The sequence below is a fragment of the Heptranchias perlo genome, chromosome 10, assembly GCF_035084215.1.
Source record: "Heptranchias perlo isolate sHepPer1 chromosome 10, sHepPer1.hap1, whole genome shotgun sequence".
Classification (NCBI taxonomy): Eukaryota; Metazoa; Chordata; class Chondrichthyes; order Hexanchiformes; family Hexanchidae; genus Heptranchias; species Heptranchias perlo.
The window spans coordinates 10,534,552-10,557,348 of NC_090334.1; the positions used below are offsets into that span (position 1 = coordinate 10,534,552).

At 57.2% G+C, this 22,797-nt stretch overlaps 1 protein-coding gene across 1 annotated transcript in view; it reads left to right on the top strand.

Moving 5' to 3' along the window:
- The first annotated feature begins 8,669 nt into the window (after positions 1-8,669).
- Positions 8,670-22,797, top strand: part of LOC137326760 (cell surface glycoprotein 1-like) — a 72,312-nt gene continuing 58,184 nt past the window's right edge. The window contains exon 1 of the mRNA XM_067992154.1: positions 8,670-8,772. Coding sequence (XP_067848255.1) covers positions 8,670-8,772 — 103 coding nt within the window. The remainder of the gene's footprint in view (positions 8,773-22,797) is intronic.

Genomic DNA, 22,797 nt, shown 5'->3' on the forward strand with positions numbered 1-22,797 from the left:
ATTTACCTTGACTTCCTTCCAATTCTTTTCAACCTTGGCTGTGTCCTGCACCATGGGCCTTGTCCATTCATCTAAGGCTGACGATGGCTCAGTTCGTAATATTCGGTTCCCTGAGTTTGAGGTTTCGAGCCCCAATCCAGCCTTGAGCCTGTAATCAAGGCCCTGTGTGGTATTGAGGGAGTGCTGGATTGTTGCAGGTGCTTTCCTTTGAGTGAGATTTTTGTCTGATTACGCTACTGTGAAGGCCTTGGGGCGTTCTCCTATGTTAAAGGCGCTTTGTAAATTGTTGAGTTGCTATTGTTGCTGTTTTGTTGTGGTGGTGGTGCTGTAAAACTGAGGCCCTGTCTGCCGTTTTTGGTGGATGTTTGACAAAGAGCACGGTGGGATTCTGGCAAGCATTCCTCACTCAACCAAAAACAGGTGAACCGGTCACCCATCTCCTGGTTGGGATCTTACTGTGTGCACAATGGCTGCTGCGAGAAGTGAGACATAGTATGAAACTAAATGAAAGGGCTTATACAAAGGCAAAGAACAGTAGAGATCTGGGAGAGATACAAAGAACAGCAAAGGGATACAAAGAAAGTGGTAGGAACTGCGAAAAGGGGAATATGGGGAAAAGCTTGTGAGGGATATCAAGGACAAACGAAAGGATTTTGCAAATATATTAAGAGAAAGAGGGTGGCTGAGAGTAATGTGGGCCACTCAATGACAGACAGGTGATATTGTAAATGGGAATCAGGAAATGGCAGATTTGCTAAATACTTAATTTGTATCGGTCTTCACAGTAGGGGATGTGGATTAAGTATCAGAGATACAAGGAAAAGTATAAATAAATCAAACTTATTAGATTTAATATAAGTAAAAAGATGGTAATGGAGAAAATAACGAGACTAAAGATAAACAAAATCCAGGACCCGATGATTTCCACCCCAGAGTATTAAAAGAAGTAGGTGAGGGAATTGTTGATGCATTAGTGATGATCTTCGAAAACTCTCGATTCAGGAATTGTCCCCTTGGATTGGAAAATTGCCAATATCACTCCATTATTTAAGAAGGGCGGAGAGATAAACTAGGACATTATAGGCCTATTAGTCTAATGTCAGTTGAGGGGAAGATACTAGAATCTGTTATTAGGGACAGAGTGACTGAGCATTTTGAGAAATTTGAGCTGATCAGAGAGAGTCAGCATGGATTTGTAACGGGGAAGTCATGTCTAACGAACGTGGTTAAATTTTTGGAGGAGGTAACTAACATGGTAGATAAGGGAGTGTCGATGGATGTTGTTTATATGGACTTCAGAAGGCATTCGACAAGGTTCCACATAACAGACCGTTAACAAAAATGAGAGCGCATGGAATTGGAGGCAAACTATTGATGCAGGTAGGGAATTGATAAGGAGGTAGGAGACAGAGAGTCGAGACAATGGGTATGTACTCAAAAGACAGGATGTGACAAGTGGGGTCCCCCAGGGATCTGTACTGGGGCCTCAGCTTTTCACTATGTTTATAAAAAACTTAAATGAAGGGATAGAGAGCCATACATCCACGTTTGCTGATGAAACTGAGTCAGGTGGTGCAGTAAATAGTGTAGATGGGGCCAGAAAGTTGCAAAGGGACATTGATCGATTCAGTGAATGGACAAAACTGTGGCAAATGGAGTTCAATATGGGGAAGTGTGAGGTCATCCACTTTGGACCTAAGAAAGATCGATCAGAGTATTTTCTAAATGGTGAGAAGCTAGGAACTGTGGGTGAGCAGAGAGATTTAGGGGTCGAGGTACAGAAATCACTAAAAGCTAATGGACAGGTCCAAAAAATAATTAAAAAGGCGAATGGAATGTTGGCCTTTATCTCAAGGGGACTGGAATACAAAGAGTGGACGTTATATTACAGTTATATAAAGCCCTGGTCAGACCCCATTTAGAGTACTGCATTCAATTCTGCGGACCATACCTCAGTAGGGTTTGCTAACCCTCCAGGATTGTCCTGGAGTCTCCAGGAATTGAAGATTAATCTCCAGGATACTGCTGTGAGCAAAACCCAGGAGAAAATTCAGAGGGGCATTAACCAAGATTGTGGTTTGTTCATTTTCTTTGAACATTTTCATTTATTAGATATAAAAATAATGAAGATGGGGGGAAAGGGTAGTTTCAATAACAGTCAAGATTAATCCAATTGGGTAACAAAGAGTCTGGTGTGGAGAGGCCTGGAGGATGGTCCAAAGGCGGGAGTGTGGGCGGGGGGGTGGTTTGAAGCGGGAGGCCATGTGATGAAGTTTCCAGGAATACATCCAACCAGAGTTGGCAACCCCACACCTCAGGAAGGATATATTGGCCTTGGAGGAGGTGCAGTGCTGATTCACCAGAATGATATCAGGGCTTAAAGGGTTAAATTATGAGGCCAGGTTGCATAGACTAGGCTTGAGTATAGAAGATTAAGGGGTGATTTAATTGAGGTTTTTAAGATCTTTAAAAGAGTTGATAAGGTTCCTATAAAAGAGTGGCATAATGCCCTTTCACCTCTGGGACCTTGTTTTCAATTCAGCCCAGATGGAGGGGAAAGCAGTGTTCTCTGTCTACTGGCTGTAAAGAGCTTAAATTAATTGAGTTTGGGAAATTCCTTTGATAAGTTCCCATTGGGTGCGAGTCTCATTTACAAAGCTGGCATTGAACTGGCAATTTCACTCAGAGAGGCCCTCGGAGTAAGGGTGCGAGAGCTGGAAACTCCACACTGGCGCTGCAGAGGGTGTTGTTGCTGAGGTTGCAGCCAAAGCAGGTTGAGGGGGTAGAGAGGAGGCAGCTTAATATTACTGCTGATTGCTTTTTTAAGCTCAGCACAAGTAGTTTGGCCTCTCACATGAACCACGTTGTTGAGATTGGCCATTGGAACATTTCGGTCCTTCGCTTGGGAATGACAATCGTCAGCCTCCGCGGTGAGCAGTGATTGGGGGGGGTACTGGAGCCCAGGCCAAGGGAAGAAATGCCATCTTTCAACGCCCAGTCTCAGAACTGACACAAAGACTAGCCCCTCCACTGTGAGGCCAACAACCCCTCAGATTGAAAAGAATAATTGTTAGATGTGAGATTGCATGTTTCAAACTGTTCTGTTTTTTACTGGTTTTCTCATAAGCGACCATCCTTCGACTGTGAGCCCCGACTGTAAGCATTGACAGGCTGTTCGACTGTGTGAGCTTTCACAGATGTGCCTAATCCTTTCTTCATCGCAAAAGTCAACTTTATTTTTGAAAGGACTTGCATTTCTATAGCACCTTTCACAACCTCAGGACGTCCCAAAGTGCTTTACAGCCAATGAGGTACTTTTGAAGCGTGGTTACTATTGTAATGTAGGAAATGCGGGCAGTCAATTTGTGCACAGCAAGATCCCACAAACAGCAATGTGAAAATGACCAGATCATCTGTTTTTTTAGTGATGTTGGTTGAGGAATAAATATTGACCGGGGAGAACTCCCCTGCTCTTCTTCGAAATAATGCCGTCCACCAGAGAGGGCAGATGGGGCCTCAGTTTAACGTCTCATCCGAAAGATGGCACCTCCGACAGTGCAGCACTCCCTCAGTAACTGCACTAAAGTGACAGCCTGGATTACACGCTCAAGTCCCTTTGCAGCAAACTTCAGGACGAGGGACCCTGGCTGATTTTATTCCTCCCTTGCCCAGGGCTGTCCAATTGTAGCTTCCTTATTGTCAACCCGACTGAGATCAGCCTTCTCAGTAATAAACTTACTAAAGGGTTTTGATCTGGAGTATTCCCACATTGTCACGGCTCTCCATATTCCCAGTCATTTAGACAGTGAGCACTCAAACTTTACTCTAAGTCTTTCAAGCACAGAAGTCGAGCAGAGAAGATTAAGGGGAGATTTGATAGAGGTGTTCAAAATCATGAATGGTTTTGATAGAGTAAATAAGGAGAAACTGTTTCCAGTGACAGAAGGGTCGGTAACCAGAGGACACAGATTTAAGGTGATCGGCAAAAGAACCAGAGGGGAGATGAGGAAAAAAATGATAATGCAGTGAGTTGTGATGATCTGGAATGCACTGCCTGAAAGGGCGGTGGAAGCAGATTCAATAGTAACTTTCAAAAGGGAATTGGATAAATACTTGAAGGGGGAAAATTTTCAGGGCTATGGGGAAAGAGCAGGGGAGTGGGACTAATTGGATAGCTCTTTCAAAGAGCCGGCACAGGCACGATGGGCCGAATGGCCTCCTTCTGTGCTGTAAGACTCTACGATTCTATGAAGCTCGCACTGACGATGATGCTACGACCGACTTCAAAACACAAGGCCTTGGCTCAGGGTTGTTTGAGATGCTCTGAGAAAGACAAAGGTCAGAACGCACCAGGGTTACTGGTAAACAGAGAGACGATGATACGGGGGAGAAGATTACAGGGCGAGAACAAGGCTGACATTGAAAGTGGAAAGGAGCGATAAAGAGAAAAGGAGCAAGGACCTGCGTAAGAGATAGTGACTCAGTCACACAGCTGGAGGTCAACAAGACTAACAGAACGTTGTGTGGAGATGGGGGGGGCGGTTGGGAGTGGGAATTTGTGATTCGACTCAAGGGCCTTCAATTTGTTTGGGAATAGTTTTTTCCCTGAGTCCTCATTTTAAAGGAGAACTGCCTTTATAAAAAAGAATTGTTCTCCAACCCTTACGCCTGAATGGAGAGTGGGAAGGCCCAGAAGAGGTGGGTGTCGTCTACACCCTGACGATATCATGACAACCAAGTTCAACTGGACTTACGTCTCAGTTTCCAATGTGCGTAGATTGGTTTGCCAAACATTTTTTCTTCTCAAAGACAGTCCCCCTTTAAGGAGTATTTTTTCCACATTTCCCTCAGCCTGTTTCTCTCATGTCCCTGGCCAAGTGGGCAAATAGAATGCCACCATTACCAATGTGGAATTGCCCCTCAGGAGATGCTCCAATAACACGCCATAGGCCCACCCTCAGGGGAGCATTCCCTGTTGCAGTATGAACAACAACAACAGCTTGCATTTATATAGCATCTTTAACTTAATAAAACGTCCCAAGGCGCTTCACTGGAGCGTTATCAGACAAAATTGACACTGAGCCAAAGAAGGAGACATTAGGAAGGTGACCAAAAGCTTGGACAGAGAGGTATATTTTAAAGAGGGTCTCAAAGGAGGAGAGAGAGGCGGAGAGGTATAGGGAGAGAATTATCAGAGCTTAGGGCCTAGGCAGCTGAAGGCACGGCCGCCAGTGTTGGGGTGAAAGAAGTGGGGGATGCGCAAGTGGCCAGAATTGGAGGAGCGCAGAGATCTCGGAGGGTTGTAGGGCTGGAGGAAGTTACAGGGATAGGGAGGGGCGAGGGGGAGGGATTTGAACAGGAGGATCAGAATTTTAAAATCCAGGCATTTCTGGACTGGGAGCCAATGTAGGTCAGCGAGCACAGGGGTGATTGGGTGAACAGGACTTGCAGCGAGTTAGGATACGGGCAATAGAGTTCTGGATGAGCTTAAGTTAATGGAGGGTGCGAAGTGGGAGGCCGGCTAAGACAGCATTGGAATAGTCGAGTCTGGAGGTAACAAAAGTGTGGATCAGGGTTTCAGCAGCAGATGGGCTGAGGCAGGGGCTGATAATAAGCATGACTATTGGGGTCAGACATTTGAGGGGGCTTTTTATTTGATCTTGGGATGTGAGTGATACGGACTAGGCCTCAGTATATTGCCACCCCGACTTGCCCTGAGAAGGTGGGCCTTCTTCTTGAACCACTGCAGTTATGTGGTGATAGTGCTTCCACAATGGTGTTGGGTAGAGAATTCCAGGATTCTGGACCAGTGGCGGTGAAGGAACGGAGATATAAATCCACGTCAAGATGGTGTGTGACAAGAACAGTTCCAGGTGAGCTTTTCTCCAGCTGTCCTTTCCTTTGGCACTGAGTCTGACCTCCACTTGACATCTTTCCATAGACCTATGATTGAGAACAGAATTTAACAGTCCAGTGAATCACCATCCCACCATTGGATTATATAGAATTTACAGCACAGAAACAGGCCATTCAGCCCAACAGGTCTATGCCGGTGTTTATGCTCCTCATGAGCCTCCTCCCTCCCTACTTCATCTCACCCTATCAACACATCCTGCCATTCCTTTCTCCCTCATCTGTTTATCTAGCTTCCTCTTAAATGTATCTATACTATTCACCTCAACTACTCCATGTGGTAGTGAGTTCCACATTCCAACCACTCTCTGGGCAAAGAAGTTTCTCCTGAATTCCCTATTGGATTTATTAGTGACTATCTTATATTTATGGACCCTAGTTTTGAACTCCCCCACAAGTGCAAACATCTTCTCTATGTCTACCCTATCAAACCCCTTCATAATTTTAAAGACTTCTATTAGGTCACCCCTCAGCCTCCCTTTATTGAGAGAAAAGAGCCCCAGCCTGTTCAGCCTATCCTGATACGTCTAACCTCTCAGCTCTGGCATCATCCTTGCAAATCTTCTTTGCATCTTCTCCAGTGCATCATATTATAACTTAATACTTGGACGTGAGATGACTGGACATGTGCTTTACATTTCTTAAAATATTACCAAGAGCATAGAAATACATAGAAGTTACACCAGGGACACAGGCCATTCGGCCCAACCAGCCCATTCCAGCGTTTACCCTCCACGTGAGCAAATAGTTTTAATCACATTTACCCACTCTGTGCCCATATCTCTTCTACCCTTTTTCCTTCACTCACTTATCCAATCTAATCTTGGTTGTTGACCTCGTTTCTGTCTCAACCACTAACCCTGGAAGTGAATTCCTCAGCCTCACAACTCTCTGTATAAAGAAGTTTCTCCTGCCCTCAGTTCTAAATCTTGTATCTATAGACCCTCGTTCTTGGCCCCTCAACTACAGAAACAGTCTGATTCTACCTACCCTACCCCATCCTTTCATCATTTTAAACACTTCTATCTTGTTGCTCCATAATCTGCATTGTTCTAACAATAAAATACCTACATTTTCAAGTCTTTCTTTGTACTTCCTCAGACCAGGCAGTGAACCTGTGTTGTACCCTCTCTAAAGCCCCAATATCCCTCCTGTAATGTGGAGACCAATACTGCACATGGTACTCTATTAAGATTTTATTTGGGCTTATCGTTACTGCTTGGCTTTTATATTCTATACCTCTTGAGATAAAACATAGACTGTCACTAATAAATCCAATAGGGAATTCAGGAGAAACTTCTTTACTCAGAAAGTGGTGAGAATGTGGAACTTGCTTCCACAAGGAGTGGTTGAGACCAATAGCATGAGATGGAGAGGGGTGGGAGGAGGCTCGTGTGGAGCATAAACACCGGCACGGACGAGTTGGGTCGAATGGCCTGTTTCTGTGCTGTAAATTCTATGTAATTCTATGTAAAAGAATTCCATTAGTTTTTTTATGGCCTATCAATCTGAGGCGCTGGCTTTAACGTCCCATGTACCCCAAATCCCTCTTCTCTTCCACAGCACCGTGCCTACTTCCATGCCCAAATATTGCAGCTGTATGTAGACTGCAGGAGCAGCCAAAGGCTCACTCATTTTTCCTCTGAGCACTTTTCCTCTTAGCATATTGAGTCTTGGAGCTCCTCTGATTGCTCGGTGAGTCAAGGGCACAGTATTGAGCCTACAGGCCAGGAAGGTCCTTGGCTCAAACCCTGTCCACGTTCAGTTATCTCACCTCACCTCTGGTGGAAGGAAAGGCCTCAATCCTGCTATGTGAGAGCATAGAAAATTCAGCCATGGTTCAAGTTTGTTGCATAAATGTGGCTTGTATTCCCTGGAATTTAGAAGATTGAGGTGATTGAGGTGTTTAAAGGATTCGATAGGGTGGATGGAGAGAAACTATTTCCTCTGATGGCGGAATCAAGAACAAGAGGACATAACCCTAAAATTAGAGCCGTTCAGGAGAGAAACCAGGAATCACTTCTTCGCCCAATGGGCAGTGGAAATCTGGAACTCTCTCCCCCAAAAGGCTGTGGATGCTGGGGGTCAATTGGAGCTTTCAAGACGGAGATAGATTTTTGTTGGGTAAGGGAATGAGGGATATGGAGCAAAGGCGGGTAAATGGAGTTGAGATACAGATCAGCCGCGATCTAATAGAATGGCGGAGCAGGCCCGAGGGGCTGAATGGCCTTCTCCTGTTCCTAATGTTTCTATGGTTCCTGTGTTCCGTTCCTGATCACAGACCAGTGAAAAGTGTGCGTTGCGCTGTCTGAGTATAAATGCCCATATTTTACCAACAACCAAGTAATATTTTAGCCTAATTAGATATTTAATGGTGTTTACACATGTTTGCAGCCAGTATTCACTCAATGTGGTCTGTACAGTATAGTACAGCCCTGTGAGTGTGAGGCTCCATTGACAGTCCAGGGAAGTCAACTCCACTCACTGAATAGACAACTTTCAGGAGGCTGATCAACTCAAGCCTCCTTACAGTCTCTAAAATGATCTTAGTAATTCCATGCTGAGTTCACATTCTTCAGGTGGGCACTGCCCATATAAAATGGGGGCACGTCTAATGCACAGGCCTGTCCTGCTGAAGTTGCTTCTTAAAGTTAGGCTTGTATTGGAAAACATGAAATAAACTTGGCCTAGAAATCCCTGCACCGGACCGGGTTGGTCTGAAGCACACCCGATATTGGGTCTCGGGCCTCATTTGCATGAGGCTGGCGATCCACGGACACATGCTGGGGATCCCCGGGAAGATCTCCGGGGAATCGGCATTGGATTTCAGGCAGCTGTGTCTCCGGCAGTGGCCTTCAGGTAGGTCCTGGAAGTGGAGGGAGAAGCAATCGGAAGGGAGGGGAGTGATTGGGAAGGGGGGGAGGTGACCAGGAGAGGGGGGAGTGATTGGGAAAGGGGGGAGGTGATCGGGAGAGGGGGGAGGTGTTTGGGAAAGGGGGGAGGTGATCGGGAGAGGGGGGAGGTGATTGGGAAAGGGGGGAGGTGATTGGGAAAGGGGGGAGCTGATCGGGAGAGGGGGGAGGTGATCGGGAAAGGGGGGAGGTGATCGGGAAAGGGGGGAGGTGATCAGAAGGGAGGGGAGTGACTGGGAGAGGGGGGAGGTGATCGGGAGAGGGGGGAGTGATCGGGAAAGGGGGGAGGTGATCGGGAGAGGGGGGAGTGATTGGGAAAGGTGGGGAAGGTGATCAGGAGAGGGAGGGGAGTAATTGGGAGGGAGGGGAGTGATTGGGAAAGGGGGGAGGTGATCGGGAGGGAGGGGAGTGATTGGGAGGGAGGGGAGTGATTGGGAAAGGGGGGAGGTGATCGGGAGGGAGGGGAGTGATTGGGAGGGAGGGGAGTGATTGGGAAAGGGGGAGGTGATTGGCAGGGAAGGGGTATCCAGGAATGGGGGGAGGCAATTGGAAGATGGATGAGACAATTGGGAGGGATGGAGGAGATCGGGACCGGGGGGGTTGGAGGGAGGGGGGAGGTGATCGGGAGAGGGGGGAAATCGGGATTGGGGGGAGATAGGGAGAGGTGGGAAATCGGGAATGGGGGGAGATTGGGAGTGGGGGAGATCGGAAGTGGGTGGAGATCGGGAACAGGGGAGATCGGGAGTGGGGGAGATCGGGAGTTGGGGAAGAACGGGGGTGGCAGGGCGATCGGGACTGGGGAGGAGTCAATTGGGAGGGATGAAGGAGATCGGGAGTAAGGGCAGATTGGGAGTGGGGGCAGATCAGGAATGGGGGGGGAGATCGGGAGTGGGGAAGAAGGCAATCGGGAGGGATGAAGGAGATTGGGAGTGGGGAGGGGAGATTGGGAATGGGGGAGATCAGGAGTGAGAGGGGGAGATCGGGAGAGGGGGAAATCGGGAGTGAGGCGGGAGATTGGGAGGGGGTGGGGAGATCGGGAGGGGGGGAGAGATTGGGAGTGTGGGGGGGATCGGGAGTGTGGAAGAGATCGGGAGTGGGGGAGAGATCGGGAGTGTGGGGGGGGATCGGGAGTGGGGGAGGGATCGGGAGTGGGGGGGAGATCGGGAGTGGGGGGGAGATCGGGAGTGGGGGGGAGATCGGGAGTGTGGGAGAGATCGGGAGTGGGGGGGAGATCGGGAGTGGGGGAGAGATCGGGAGTGGGGGAGGGATCGGGAGTGGGGGAGGGATCGGGAGTGGGGGAGAGATCGGGAGTGGGGGAGGGATCGGGAGTGGGGGAGAGATCGGGAGTGTGAGGAGAGATCGGGAGTGTGGGAGATCGGGAGTGGAGGAGATCGGGAGTGGGGGGAGAGATCGGGAGTGGGGGAGATCGGGAGTGGGGGAGATCGGGAGTGTGGGGGGAGAGATCGGGAGTGTGGGGGGGAGATCGGGAGTGTGGGGGGAGATCGGGAGTGGGGGGGAGATCGGGAGTGGGGGAGATCGGGGTGAGGGAGAGATCGGGAGTGGGGGGAGATCAGGAATGTGGGGGGATTGAGAGTGGAGGAGGACGGGAATAGGGGGGATCGGTGGTGGGGGGGATCGGGAGGAATGGAGGAGATCGGGAGTGGGGGGGTCGGTAATGGGGGGATCAGGAGGGATGGAGGAGATCGGGATTGGAAGGGAGATCGGGAGTGGGGGGATCAGGAATGGGGGTGATCGGGAGTGGAGGGGAGATCAGGGGTGGGGGGAGATCAAGAGTGGGGGGATCGGGAATGGGGGGATCGGGAGGGATGGAGGAGATCGGCAATGTAGGGGTCGGGAATGGGGGTGATCGGGAGGGATGGAGGAGATCGGGAGTGCGGGAGACCAGGGGCGTGGGGGAGATCGGGAGTGGAGGAGATCGGGAGTGCGGAGATCGGGAGTGGGGGGGATTGGGGGTGGGGAGGTTCGGGGGTGGAGTGGGAGGGAATGGGGGGATTGGGAGGGATGGAGGCGATCGGGAGCGGAGGGGAGATCGGGAGTGGGAAGGGTCGGGAATGAGGGGGATCGGGAGGGATGGAGGAGATCGGGAATGGAGGGGTCGGGAATGTGGGGGATCGGGAGGGATGGAGGAGATCGGGAGCGGAGGGGAGATCGGGAGTGGGGGGATTGGGAATGGGGTGGATCGGTAGGGATGGAGGAGATCGGGAGCAGGGGGTACCGGGAATGGGGGGATTCGGGAGTGGAGGCGAGATTGGGACTGAGAGAGATCGGGAGTGGCGGGGGGCGATCGGGAGGGATGGATGAGATCAGGAGTGGAGGGTGGCCCAGCGGGAGCCGGCAATGGTCTTCGGCACTGCAGGGGAGCATGGTACTGTGTTCAGGACAGCCAATTTGGGGAAGGGGGCCTCAAACAGATATTGGTCCCTGTTTGAATATGTAAAGGGCCTAACCCTTGGTCCAGGCGCGGGCCATGTACGCCTCTTCTTCTGCCTTTACCAAAATGGCAGACCTTGCACTTCCAGCGTGGTGTGCACTCGTCTGCCATATTGGATGTTTTGGGCCCTTGTTACACCATTGACGATCCCTGTGGTATGTTTCTGTTCCTGTGGAAGGCGCCGTTTTTCCATCTCATGATTTCTCTTAATAAGACACTCCTCCAGTATTGGTGCTCTGCCGTTGACTTGGCAGCAAAGTGCTAAGAATGGGAATTCTTTTGGCCGTTCCCATAGCACTTCACGACCTACAAAAAGACAAGGTCACGAGGGGATGGCAGATGTATGTGAACTGAACCCTGAGGTGTTATGTCCGCACCATTCGCTGCCCCAAGAGCCACACTCATTGACGGACTCCTTCTCCTTCACCAGAGGAGAGCTGACACCCCGGCCTGGTGCTTACAGAGAAGGTTGGCACAGAGCTAAACCATTAGGAGATCATTTCCACAACAGCAACCTCTCTCCCTGTAGCTGTGAAGCTGCAGGAGATCAGGAGGGATGGAGGAGATCGGTAGTGTGGGGGAGGTCAGGAGTGTGGGGGAGTGATCGGGAGTGGGGGAGAGATCGGGAGTGTGGGGGAGATCGGGAGTGTGGAGGAGATTGGGAGTGTGGGGGAGATCGGGAGTGTGGGGGAGATCGGGAGTGTGGGGAGAGATCGGGAGTGTGGAGGAGAGATCGGGAGTGTGGGGGAGATCGGGAGTGTGGGGGAGATCGGGAGTGTGGGGGAGATCGGGAGTGTGGAGGAGATCAGGAGTGGGGGGGGAGATCGGGAGTGGGGGAGATCGGGAGTGTGGGGGAGATCGGGAGTGTGGGGGAGTGATCGGGAGTGTGGGGGAGATCGGGAGTGTGGGGGAGAGATCGGGAGTGTGGGGGAGATCGGGAGTGTGGGGGAGATCGGGAGTGTGGGGGAGATCGGGAGTGTGGGGGAGATCGGGAGTGTGGGGGAGATCGGGAGTGTGGGGGAGAGATCAGGAGTGTGGGGGAGATCGGGAGTGTGGGGGAGATCGGGAGTGTGGGGGAGATCAGGAGTGGGGGAGAGATCGGGAGTGTGGGGGAGATCAGGAGTGTGGAGGAGAGATCGGGAGTGTGGGGGAGAGATCGGGAGTGTGGGGGAGAGATCGGGAGTGTGGGAGAGAGATCGGGAGTGTGGAGGAGATCAGGAGTGTGGAGGAGAGATCGGGAGTGTGGGGGAGATCGGGAGTGTGGGGGGGAGATCGGGAGTGTGGGGGAGAGATCGGGAGTGTGGGAGAGAGATCGGGAGTGTGGGGGAGATCGGGAGTGTGGAGGAGATCAGGAGTGTGGAGGAGATCGGGAGTGGGGGAGATCGGGAGTGTGGAGGAGATCAGGAGTGTGGGGGAGAGATCAGGAGTGTGGGGGAGATCAGGAGTGTGGAGGACATCGGGAGTGTGGAGGAGAGATCAGGAGTGGGGGAGAGATCGGGAGTGTGGGGGAGATCGGGAGTGTGGAGGAGATCAGGAGTGTGGAGGAGAGATCAGGAGTGTGGGGGAGATCGGGAGTGTGGAGGAGAGATCAGGAGTGGGGGAGAGATCAGGAGTGTGGAGGAGATCAGGAGTGTGGAGGAGATCGGGAGTGTGGGGGAGTTCGGGAGTGTGGGGGAGAGATCGGGAGTGTGGGGGAGATCGGGAGTGTGGGGGAGATCGGGAGTGTGGAGGAGAGATCGGGAGTGTGGGGGAGATCGGGAGTGTGGGGGAGATCGGGAGTGTGGGGGAGATCGGGAGTGTGGGGGAGATCGGGAGTGTGGGGGAGATCGGGAGTGTGGGGGAGATCGGGAGTGTGGTGGAGATCGGGAGTGGGGGAGAGATCGGGAGTGTGGGGGAGTGATCGGGAGTGTGGGGGAGTGATCGGGAGTGTGGGGGAGATCGGGAGTGTGGGGGAGATCGGGAGTGTGGGGGAGATCGGGAGTGTGGGGGAGATCGGGAGTGTGGGGGAGATCGGGAGTGTGGGGGAGATCGGGAGTGTGGGGGAGATCGGGAGTGTGGGAGAGATCGGGAGTGTGGAGGAGAGATCAGGAGTGGGGGAGAGATCGGGAGTGTGGGGGAGATCGGGAGTGTGGGGGAGATCAGGAGTGGGGGAGAGATCGGGAGTGTGGGGGAGATCGGGAGTGTGGGGGAGATCGGGAGTGTGGAGGAGAGATCAGGAGTGGGGGAAGAGATCGGGAGTGTGGGGGAGATCGGGAGTGTGGGGGAGATCGGGAGTGTGGGGGAGATCGGGAGTGTGGAGGAGAGATCAGGAGTGTGGGGGAGATCGGGAGTGTGGGGGAGATCGGGAGTGTGGGGGAGAGATCGGGAGTGTGGGGGAGATCGGGAGTGTGGGGGAGATCGGGAGTGTGGGGGAGATCGGGAGTGTGGGGGAGATCGGGAGTGTGGGGGAGAGATCGGGAGTGTGGGGGAGATCGGGAGTGGGGGGGAGATCGGGAGTGTGGGGGAGATCGGGAGTGTGGGGGAGGTCGGGAGTGTGGGGGAGATCAGGAGTGTGGAGGAGATCGGGAGTGGGGGAGATCGGGAGTGTGGAGGAGATCAGGAGTGTGGGGGGGAGATCGGGAGTGTGGGGGAGATCGGGAGTGTGGGGGGGAGATCGGGAGTGTGGGGGAGATCAGGAGTGTGGGGGAGAGATCGGGAGTGTGGGGGAGATCGGGAGTGGGGGAGATCGGGAGTGTGGGGGAGAGATCGGGAGTGTGGGGGAGAGATCGGGAGTGTGGGGGAGATCGGGAGTGTGGGGGAGATCGGGAGTGTGGGGGAGATCGGGAGTGTGGGGGAGATCGGGAGTGTGGGGGAGATCGGGAGTGTGGGGGAGATCGGGAGTGTGGGGGAGATCGGGAGTGTGGGGGAGATCGGGAGTGGGGGGGAGATCGGGAGTGGGGGAGAGATCGGGAGTGGGGGGGAGATCGGGAGTGGGGGAGAGATCGGGAGTGGGGGGGAGATCGGGAGTGGGGGAGAGATCGGGAGTGGAGGAGAGATCGGGAGTGTGGGGGAGATCAGGAGTGTGGGGGGGAGATCGGGAGTGTGGGGGAGATCGGGAGTGTGGGGGGGAGATCGGGAGTGGTGGAGAGATCAGGAGTGTGGGGGGGAGATCGGGAGTGTGGGGGAGATCGGGAGTGTGGGGGAGTGATCGGGAGTGGGGGAGAGATCGGGAGTGTGGGGGAGATCGGGAGTGTGGGGGAGATCGGGAGTGTGGGGGAGATCGGGAGTGTGGGGGAGTGATCGGGAGTGGGGGAGAGATCGGGAGTGTGGGGGAGTGATCGGGAGTGGGGGAGAGATCGGGAGTGTGGGGGAGATCGGGAGTGGGGGAGAGATCGGGAGTGTGGGGGAGATCGGGAGTGTGGGGGAGATCGGGAGTGTGGGGGAGATCGGGAGTGTGGGGGAGTGATCGGGAGTGGGGGAGAGATCGGGAGTGTGGGGGAGTGATCGGGAGTGGGGGAGAGATCGGGAGTGTGGGGGAGATCGGGAGTGTGGGGGAGATCGGGAGTGTGGGGGAGTGATCGGGAGTGGGGGAGAGATCGGGAGTGTGGGGGAGATCGGGAGTGTGGGGGAGATCGGGAGTGGTGGAGAGATCGGGAGTGTGGGGAGAGATCGGGAGTGTGGGGGAGAGATCGGGAGTGTGGGGGAGAGATCGGGAGTGGAGGAGAGATCGGGAGTGTGGGGGAGATCGGGAGTGGGGGAGAGATCGGGAGTGTGGGGGAGATCGGGAGTGTGGGGGAGATCGGGAGTGTGGGGGAGAGATCGGGAGTGTGGGGGAGATCAGGAGTGTGGAGGAGATCGGGAGTGGGGGAGAGATCGGGAGTGTGGGGGAGATCGGGAGTGGGGGAGATCGGGAGTGTGGGGGAGAGATCGGGAGTGTGGGGGAGAGATCGGGAGTGTGGGGGAGATCGGGAGTGGGGGAGATCGGGAGTGTGGGGGAGAGATCGGGAGTGTGGGGGAGAGATCGGGAGTGTGGGGGAGATCGGGAGTGGGGGAGATCGGGAGTGTGGGGGAGAGATCGGGAGTGTGGGGGAGATCGGGAGTGGGGGAGAGATCGGGAGTGTGGGGGAGATCGGGAGTGGGGGAGATCGGGAGTGTGGGGGAGAGATCGGGAGTGTGGGGGAGAGATCGGGAGTGTGGGGGAGAGATCGGGAGTGGGGGAGAGATCGGGAGTGTGGGGGAGATCGGGAGTGTGGGGGAGATCGGGAGTGGGGGAGATCGGGAGTGTGGGGGAGATCGGGAGTGGGGGGGAGATCGGGAGTGGGGGAGAGATCGGGAGTGGGGGGGAGATCGGGAGTGGGGGAGAGATCGGGAGTGGGGGGGAGATCGGGAGTGGGGGAGAGATCGGGAGTGGAGGAGAGATCGGGAGTGTGGGGGAGATCAGGAGTGTGGGGGGGAGATCGGGAGTGTGGGGGAGATCGGGAGTGTGGGGGGGAGATCGGGAGTGGTGGAGAGATCAGGAGTGTGGGGGGGAGATCGGGAGTGTGGGGGAGATCGGGAGTGTGGGGGAGTGATCGGGAGTGGGGGAGAGATCGGGAGTGTGGGGGAGATCGGGAGTGTGGGGGAGATCGGGAGTGTGGGGGAGATCGGGAGTGTGGGGGAGTGATCGGGAGTGGGGGAGAGATCGGGAGTGTGGGGGAGTGATCGGGAGTGGGGGAGAGATCGGGAGTGTGGGGGAGATCGGGAGTGGGGGAGAGATCGGGAGTGTGGGGGAGATCGGGAGTGTGGGGGAGATCGGGAGTGTGGGGGAGATCGGGAGTGTGGGGGAGTGATCGGGAGTGGGGGAGAGATCGGGAGTGTGGGGGAGTGATCGGGAGTGGGGGAGAGATCGGGAGTGTGGGGGAGATCGGGAGTGGGGGAGAGATCGGGAGTGTGGGGGAGATCGGGAGTGTGGGGGAGATCGGGAGTGTGGGGGAGATCGGGAGTGTGGGGGAGTGATCGGGAGTGGGGGAGAGATCGGGAGTGTGGGGGAGTGATCGGGAGTGGGGGAGAGATCGGGAGTGTGGGGGAGATCGGGAGTGTGGGGGAGATCGGGAGTGTGGGGGAGTGATCGGGAGTGGGGGAGAGATCGGGAGTGTGGGGGAGATCGGGAGTGTGGGGGAGATCGGGAGTGGTGGAGAGATCGGGAGTGTGGGGAGAGATCGGGAGTGTGGGGGAGAGATCGGGAGTGTGGGGGAGAGATCGGGAGTGGAGGAGAGATCGGGAGTGTGGGGGAGATCGGGAGTGGGGGAGAGATCGGGAGTGTGGGGGAGATCGGGAGTGTGGGGGAGATCGGGAGTGTGGGGGAGAGATCGGGAGTGTGGGGGAGATCAGGAGTGTGGAGGAGATCGGGAGTGGGGGAGAGATCGGGAGTGTGGGGGAGATCGGGAGTGGGGGAGATCGGGAGTGTGGGGGAGAGATCGGGAGTGTGGGGGAGAGATCGGGAGTGTGGGGGAGATCGGGAGTGGGGGAGATCGGGAGTGTGGGGGAGAGATCGGGAGTGTGGGGGAGAGATCGGGAGTGTGGGGGAGATCGGGAGTGGGGGAGATCGGGAGTGTGGGGGAGAGATCGGGAGTGTGGGGGAGATCGGGAGTGGGGGAGAGATCGGGAGTGTGGGGGAGATCGGGAGTGGGGGAGATCGGGAGTGTGGGGGAGAGATCGGGAGTGTGGGGAGAGATCGGGAGTGTGGGGAGAGATCGGGAGTGGGGGAGAGATCGGGAGTGTGGGGGAGATCGGGAGTGTGGGGGAGATCGGGAGTGTGGGGGAGATCGGGAGTGTGGGGGAGATCGGGAGTGTGGGGGAGTGATCGGGAGTGGGGGAGAGATCGGGAGTGTGGGGGAGTGATCGGGAGTGGGGGAGAGATCGGGAGTGTGGGGGAGATCGGGAGTGGGGGAGAGATCGGGAGTGTGGGGGAGATCGGGAGTGTGGGGGAGATCGGGAGTGTGGGGGAGATCGGGAGTGTGGGGGAGTGATCGGGAGTGGGGGAGAGATCGGGAGTGTGGGGGAGTGATCGGGAGTGGGGGAGAGATCGGGAGTGTGGGGGAGATCGGGAGTGGGGGAGAGATCGGGAGTGTGGGGGAGATCGGGAGTGTGGGGGAGATCGGGAGTGTGGGGGAGATCGGGAGTGTGGGGGAGTGATCGGGAGTGGGGGAGAGATCGGGAGTGTGGGGGAGTGATCGGGAGTGGGGGAGAGATCGGGAGTGTGGGGGAGATCGGGAGTGTGGGGGAGATCGGGAGTGTGGGGGAGTGATCGGGAGTGGGGGAGAGATCGGGAGTGTGGGGGAGATCGGGAGTGTGGGGGAGATCGGGAGTGGTGGAGAGATCGGGAGTGTGGGGAGAGATCGGGAGTGTGGGGGAGAGATCGGGAGTGTGGGGGAGAGATCGGGAGTGGAGGAGAGATCGGGAGTGTGGGGGAGATCGGGAGTGGGGGAGAGATCGGGAGTGTGGGGAGATCGGGAGTGTGGGGGAGATCGGGAGTGTGGGGGAGAGATCGGGAGTGTGGGGGAGATCAGGAGTGTGGAGGAGATCGGGAGTGGGGGAGAGATCGGGAGTGTGGGGGAGATCGGGAGTGGGGGAGATCGGGAGTGTGGGGGAGAGATCGGGAGGAGTGTGGGGGAGAGATCGGGAGTGTGGGGGAGATCGGGAGTGGGGGAGATCGGGAGTGTGGGGGAGAGATCGGGAGTGTGGGGGAGAGATCGGGAGTGTGGGGGAGATCGGGAGTGGGGGAGATCGGGAGTGTGGGGGAGAGATCGGGAGTGTGGGGGAGATCGGGAGTGGGGGAGAGATCGGGAGTGTGGGGGAGATCGGGAGTGGGGGAGATCGGGAGTGTGGGGGAGAGATCGGGAGTGTGGGGGAGAGATCGGGAGTGTGGGGGAGAGATCGGGAGTGGGGGAGAGATCGGGAGTGTGGGGGAGATCGGGAGTGTGGGGGAGATCGGGAGTGGGGGAGATCGGGAGTGTGGGGGAGATCGGGAGTGGGGGGGAGATCGGGAGTGGGGGAGAGATCGGGAGTGGGGGGGAGATCGGGAGTGGGGGAGAGATCGGGAGTGGGGGGGAGATCGGGAGTGGGGGAGAGATCGGGAGTGGAGGAGAGATCGGGAGTGTGGGGGAGATCAGGAGTGTGGGGGGGAGATCGGGAGTGTGGGGGAGATCGGGAGTGTGGGGGGGAGATCGGGAGTGGTGGAGAGATCAGGAGTGTGGGGGGGAGATCGGGAGTGTGGGGGAGATCGGGAGTGTGGGGGAGTGATCGGGAGTGGGGGAGAGATCGGGAGTGTGGGGGAGATCGGGAGTGTGGGGGAGATCGGGAGTGTGGGGGAGTGATCGGGAGTGGGGGAGAGATCGGGAGTGTGGGGGAGTGATCGGGAGTGGGGGAGAGATCGGGAGTGTGGGGGAGATCGGGAGTGGGGGAGAGATCGGGAGTGTGGGGGAGATCGGGAGTGTGGGGGAGATCGGGAGTGTGGGGGAGATCGGGAGTGTGGGGGAGTGATCGGGAGTGGGGGAGAGATCGGGAGTGTGGGGGAGTGATCGGGAGTGGGGGAGAGATCGGGAGTGTGGGGGAGATCGGGAGTGTGGGGGAGATCGGGAGTGTGGGGGAGATCGGGAGTGTGGGGGAGATCGGGAGTGGTGGAGAGATCGGGAGTGTGGGGAGAGATCGGGAGTGTGGGGGAGAGATCGGGAGTGTGGGGGAGAGATCGGGAGTGGAGGAGAGATCGGGAGTGTGGGGGAGATCGGGAGTGGGGGAGAGATCGGGAGTGTGGGGGAGATCGGGAGTGTGGGGGAGATCGGGAGTGTGGGGGAGAGATCGGGAGTGTGGGGGAGATCAGGAGTGTGGAGGAGATCGGGAGTGGGGGAGAGATCGGGAGTGTGGGGGAGATCGGGAGTGGGGGAGATCGGGAGTGTGGGGGAGAGATCGGGAGTGTGGGGGAGAGATCGGGAGTGTGGGGGAGATCGGGAGTGGGGGAGATCGGGAGTGTGGGGGAGAGATCGGGAGTGTGGGGGAGAGATCGGGAGTGTGGGGGAGATCGGGAGTGGGGGAGATCGGGAGTGTGGGGGAGAGATCGGGAGTGTGGGGGAGATCGGGAGTGGGGGAGAGATCGGGAGTGTGGGGGAGATCGGGAGTGGGGGAGATCGGGAGTGTGGGGGAGAGATCGGGAGTGTGGGGGAGAGATCGGGAGTGTGGGGGAGAGATCGGGAGTGGGGGAGAGATCGGGAGTGTGGGGGAGATCGGGAGTGTGGGGAGATCGGGAGTGTGGGGGAGATCGGGAGTGGGGGAGAGATCGGGAGTGTGGAGGAGATCGGGAGTGTGGGGGAGATCGGGAGTGGGGGAGAGATCGGGAGTGTGGGGGAGATCGGGAGTGGGGGGGAGATCGGGAGTGGGGGAGAGATCGGGAGTGGGGAGGAGATCGGGAGTGTGGGAGAGATCGGGAGTGTGGGAGAGATCGGGAGTGTGGGGAGATCGGGAGTGTGGGGGAGATCGGGAGTGTGGGGGAGATCAGGAGTGGGGGGGGAGATCGGGAGTGTGGGGGAGTGATCGGGAGTGGGGGAGAGATCGGGAGTGTGGGGGAGTGATCGGGAGTGGGGGAGAGATCGGGAGTGTGGGGGAGATCGGGAGTGTGGGGGAGATCGGGAGTGTGGGGGAGAGATCGGGAGTGGGGGAGAGATCGGGAGTGTGGGGGAGAGATCGGGAGTGTGGGGGAGATCGGGAGTGTGGGGAGATCGGGAGTGGGGGGGAGATCGGGAGTGTGGGGGAGAGATCGGGAGTGTGGGGGAGATCGGGAGTGTGGGGGAGTGATCGGGAGTGGGGGAGAGATCGGGAGTGTGGGGGAGATCGGGAGTGTGGGGGAGATCGGGAGTGTGGAGGAGATCGGGAGTGTGGGGGAGAGATCGGGAGTGTGGGGGAGATCGGGAGTGTGGGGGAGATCGGGAGTGTGGAGGAGATCGGGAGTGTGGGGAGAGATCGGGAGTGTGGGGGAGATCGGGAGTGTGGGGGAGTGATCGGGAGTGGGGGAGAGATCGGGAGTGTGGGGGAGATCGGGAGTGTGGGGGAGATCAGGAGTGTGGAGGAGATCGGGAGTGTGGGGGAGAGATCGGGAGTGGGGGAGAGATCGGGAGTGTGGGGAGATCGGGAGTGTGGGGGAGATCAGGAGTGTGGAGGAGATCGGGAGTGGGGGAGAGATCGGGAGTGTGGGGGAGAGATCGGGAGTGTGGGGGAGATCAGGAGTGTGGAGGAGATCGGGAGTGGGGGAGAGATCGGGAGTGGGGGGGAGATCGGGAGTGTGGGAGAGATCGGGAGTGTGGGGGAGATCGGGAGTGTGGGGGAGATCAGGAGTGTGGAGGAGATCGGGAGTGGGGGAGAGATCGGGAGTGTGGGGGAGAGATCGGGAGTGTGGGGGAGATCAGGAGTGTGGAGGAGATCGGGAGTGGGGGAGAGATCGGGAGTGTGGGGGAGATCGGGAGTGTGGGGGAGATCAGGAGTGTGGGGAGAGATCGGGAGTGTGGGGGAGATCAGGAGTGTGGGGGAGAGATCGGGAGTGTGGGGGAGATCGGGAGTGTGGGGAGAGATCGGGAGTGTGGGGGAGATCGGGAGTGTGGGGGAGATCGGGAGTGTGGGGGAGATCGGGAGTGTGGGGGAGATCAGGAGTGTGGGGGAGATCGGGAGTGTGGGGGAGATCGGGAGTGTGGGGGAGATCGGGAGTGTGGGGGAGATCGGGAGTGTGGGGGAGATCGGGAGTGGGGGGGAGATCGGGAGTGTGGGGGAGATCGGGAGTGTGGGGGAGATCGGGAGTGTGGGGGAGATCGGGAGTGTGGGGAGAGATCGGGAGGGGGGAGTGATCGGGAGTGGGGGAGAGATCGGGAGTGTGGGGGAGTGATCGGGAGTGGGGGAGAGATCGGGAGTGTGGGGGAGATCGGGAGTGTGGGGGAGTGATCGGGAGTGGGGGAGAGATCGGGAGTGTGGGAGAGATCGGGAGTGGGGGGGAGATCGGGAGTGTGGGGGAGATCAGGAGTGTGGGGGAGATCGGGAGTGTGGGGGAGATCGGGAGTGGGGGAGATCGGGAGTGGGGGAGAGATCGGGAGTGGGGGAGAGATCGGGAGTGTGGGGGAGATCGGGAGTGTGGGGGAGATCGGGAGTGGGGGAGAGATCGGGAGTGTGGGGGAGATCGGGAGTGTGGGGGAGATCGGGAGTGTGGGGGAGTGATCGGGAGTGGGGGAGAGATCGGGAATGTGGGGGAGATCGGGAGTGTGGGGGAGATCGGGAGTGTGGGGGAGATCGGGAGTGTGGGGGAGATCGGGAGTGTGGGGGAGATCGGGAGTGGGGGAGAGATCGGGAGTGTGGGGGAGAGATCGGGAGTGGGGGAGATCGGGAGTGTGGAGGAGATCGGGAGTGTGGGGGAGATCGGGATTGTGGGGGAGATCGGGAGTGTGGGGGAGATCGGGAGTGTGGGGGAGATCGGGAGTGTGGGGGAGAGATCGGGAGTGTGGGGAAGAGATCGGGAGTGGGGGAGATCGGGAGTGTGGAGGAGATCGGGAGTGTGGGGGAGATCAGGAGTGTGGAGGAGATCGGGAGTGTGGGGGAGAGATCGGGAGTGTGGGGGAGAGATCAGGAGTGTGGAGGAGATCGGGAGTGTGGGGGAGATCGGGAGTGTGGGGGAGATCAGGAGTGTGGAGGAGATCGGGAGTGTGGGGGAGATCGGGAGTGTGGGGAGATCGGGAGTGTGGGGGAGATCGGGAGTGTGGGGGAGATCGGGAGTGTGGGGGAGATCGGGAGTGTGGGGGAGATCGGGAGTGTGGGGGAGATCGGGAGTGGGGGAGAGATCGGGAGTGTGGGGGAGATCGGGAGTGTGGGGAGATCGGGAGTGTGGGGGAGATCGGGAGTGTGGGGGAGATCGGGAGTGTGGGGGAGATCGGGAGTGGGGGAGAGATCGGGAGTGTGGGGGAGATCGGGAGTGGGGGGGAGATCGGGAGTGGGGGAGAGATCGGGAGTGTGGGGAGAGATCGGGAGTGGGGGAGAGATCGGGAGTGGAGGAGAGATCGGGAGTGGGGGGGGAGATCGGGAGTGGGGGAGAGATCGGGAGTGGGGGGGAGATCGGGAGTGGGGGAGAGATCGGGAGTGTGGGGGAGATCGGGAGTGTGGGGGAGATCGGGAGTGGGGGAGTGATCGGGAGTGGGGGAGATCGGGAGTGTGGGGGAGATCGGGAGTGTGGGGGAGTGATCGGGAGTGGGGGAGAGATCGGGAGTGGGGGAGATCGGGAGTGTGGGGGAGATCGGGAGTGTGGGGGAGTGATCGGGAGTGGGGGAGAGATCGGGAGTGTGGGGGAGATCGGGAGTGTGGGGGAGATCGGGAGTGTGGGGGAGATCGGGAGTGTGGGGGAGATCGGGAGTGTGGGGGAGATCGGGAGTGGGGGAGTGATCGGGAGTGGGGGAGATCGGGAGTGTGGGGGAGATCGGGAGTGTGGGGGAGATCGGGAGTGGGGGAGTGATCGGGAGTGGGGGAGATCGGGAGTGTGGG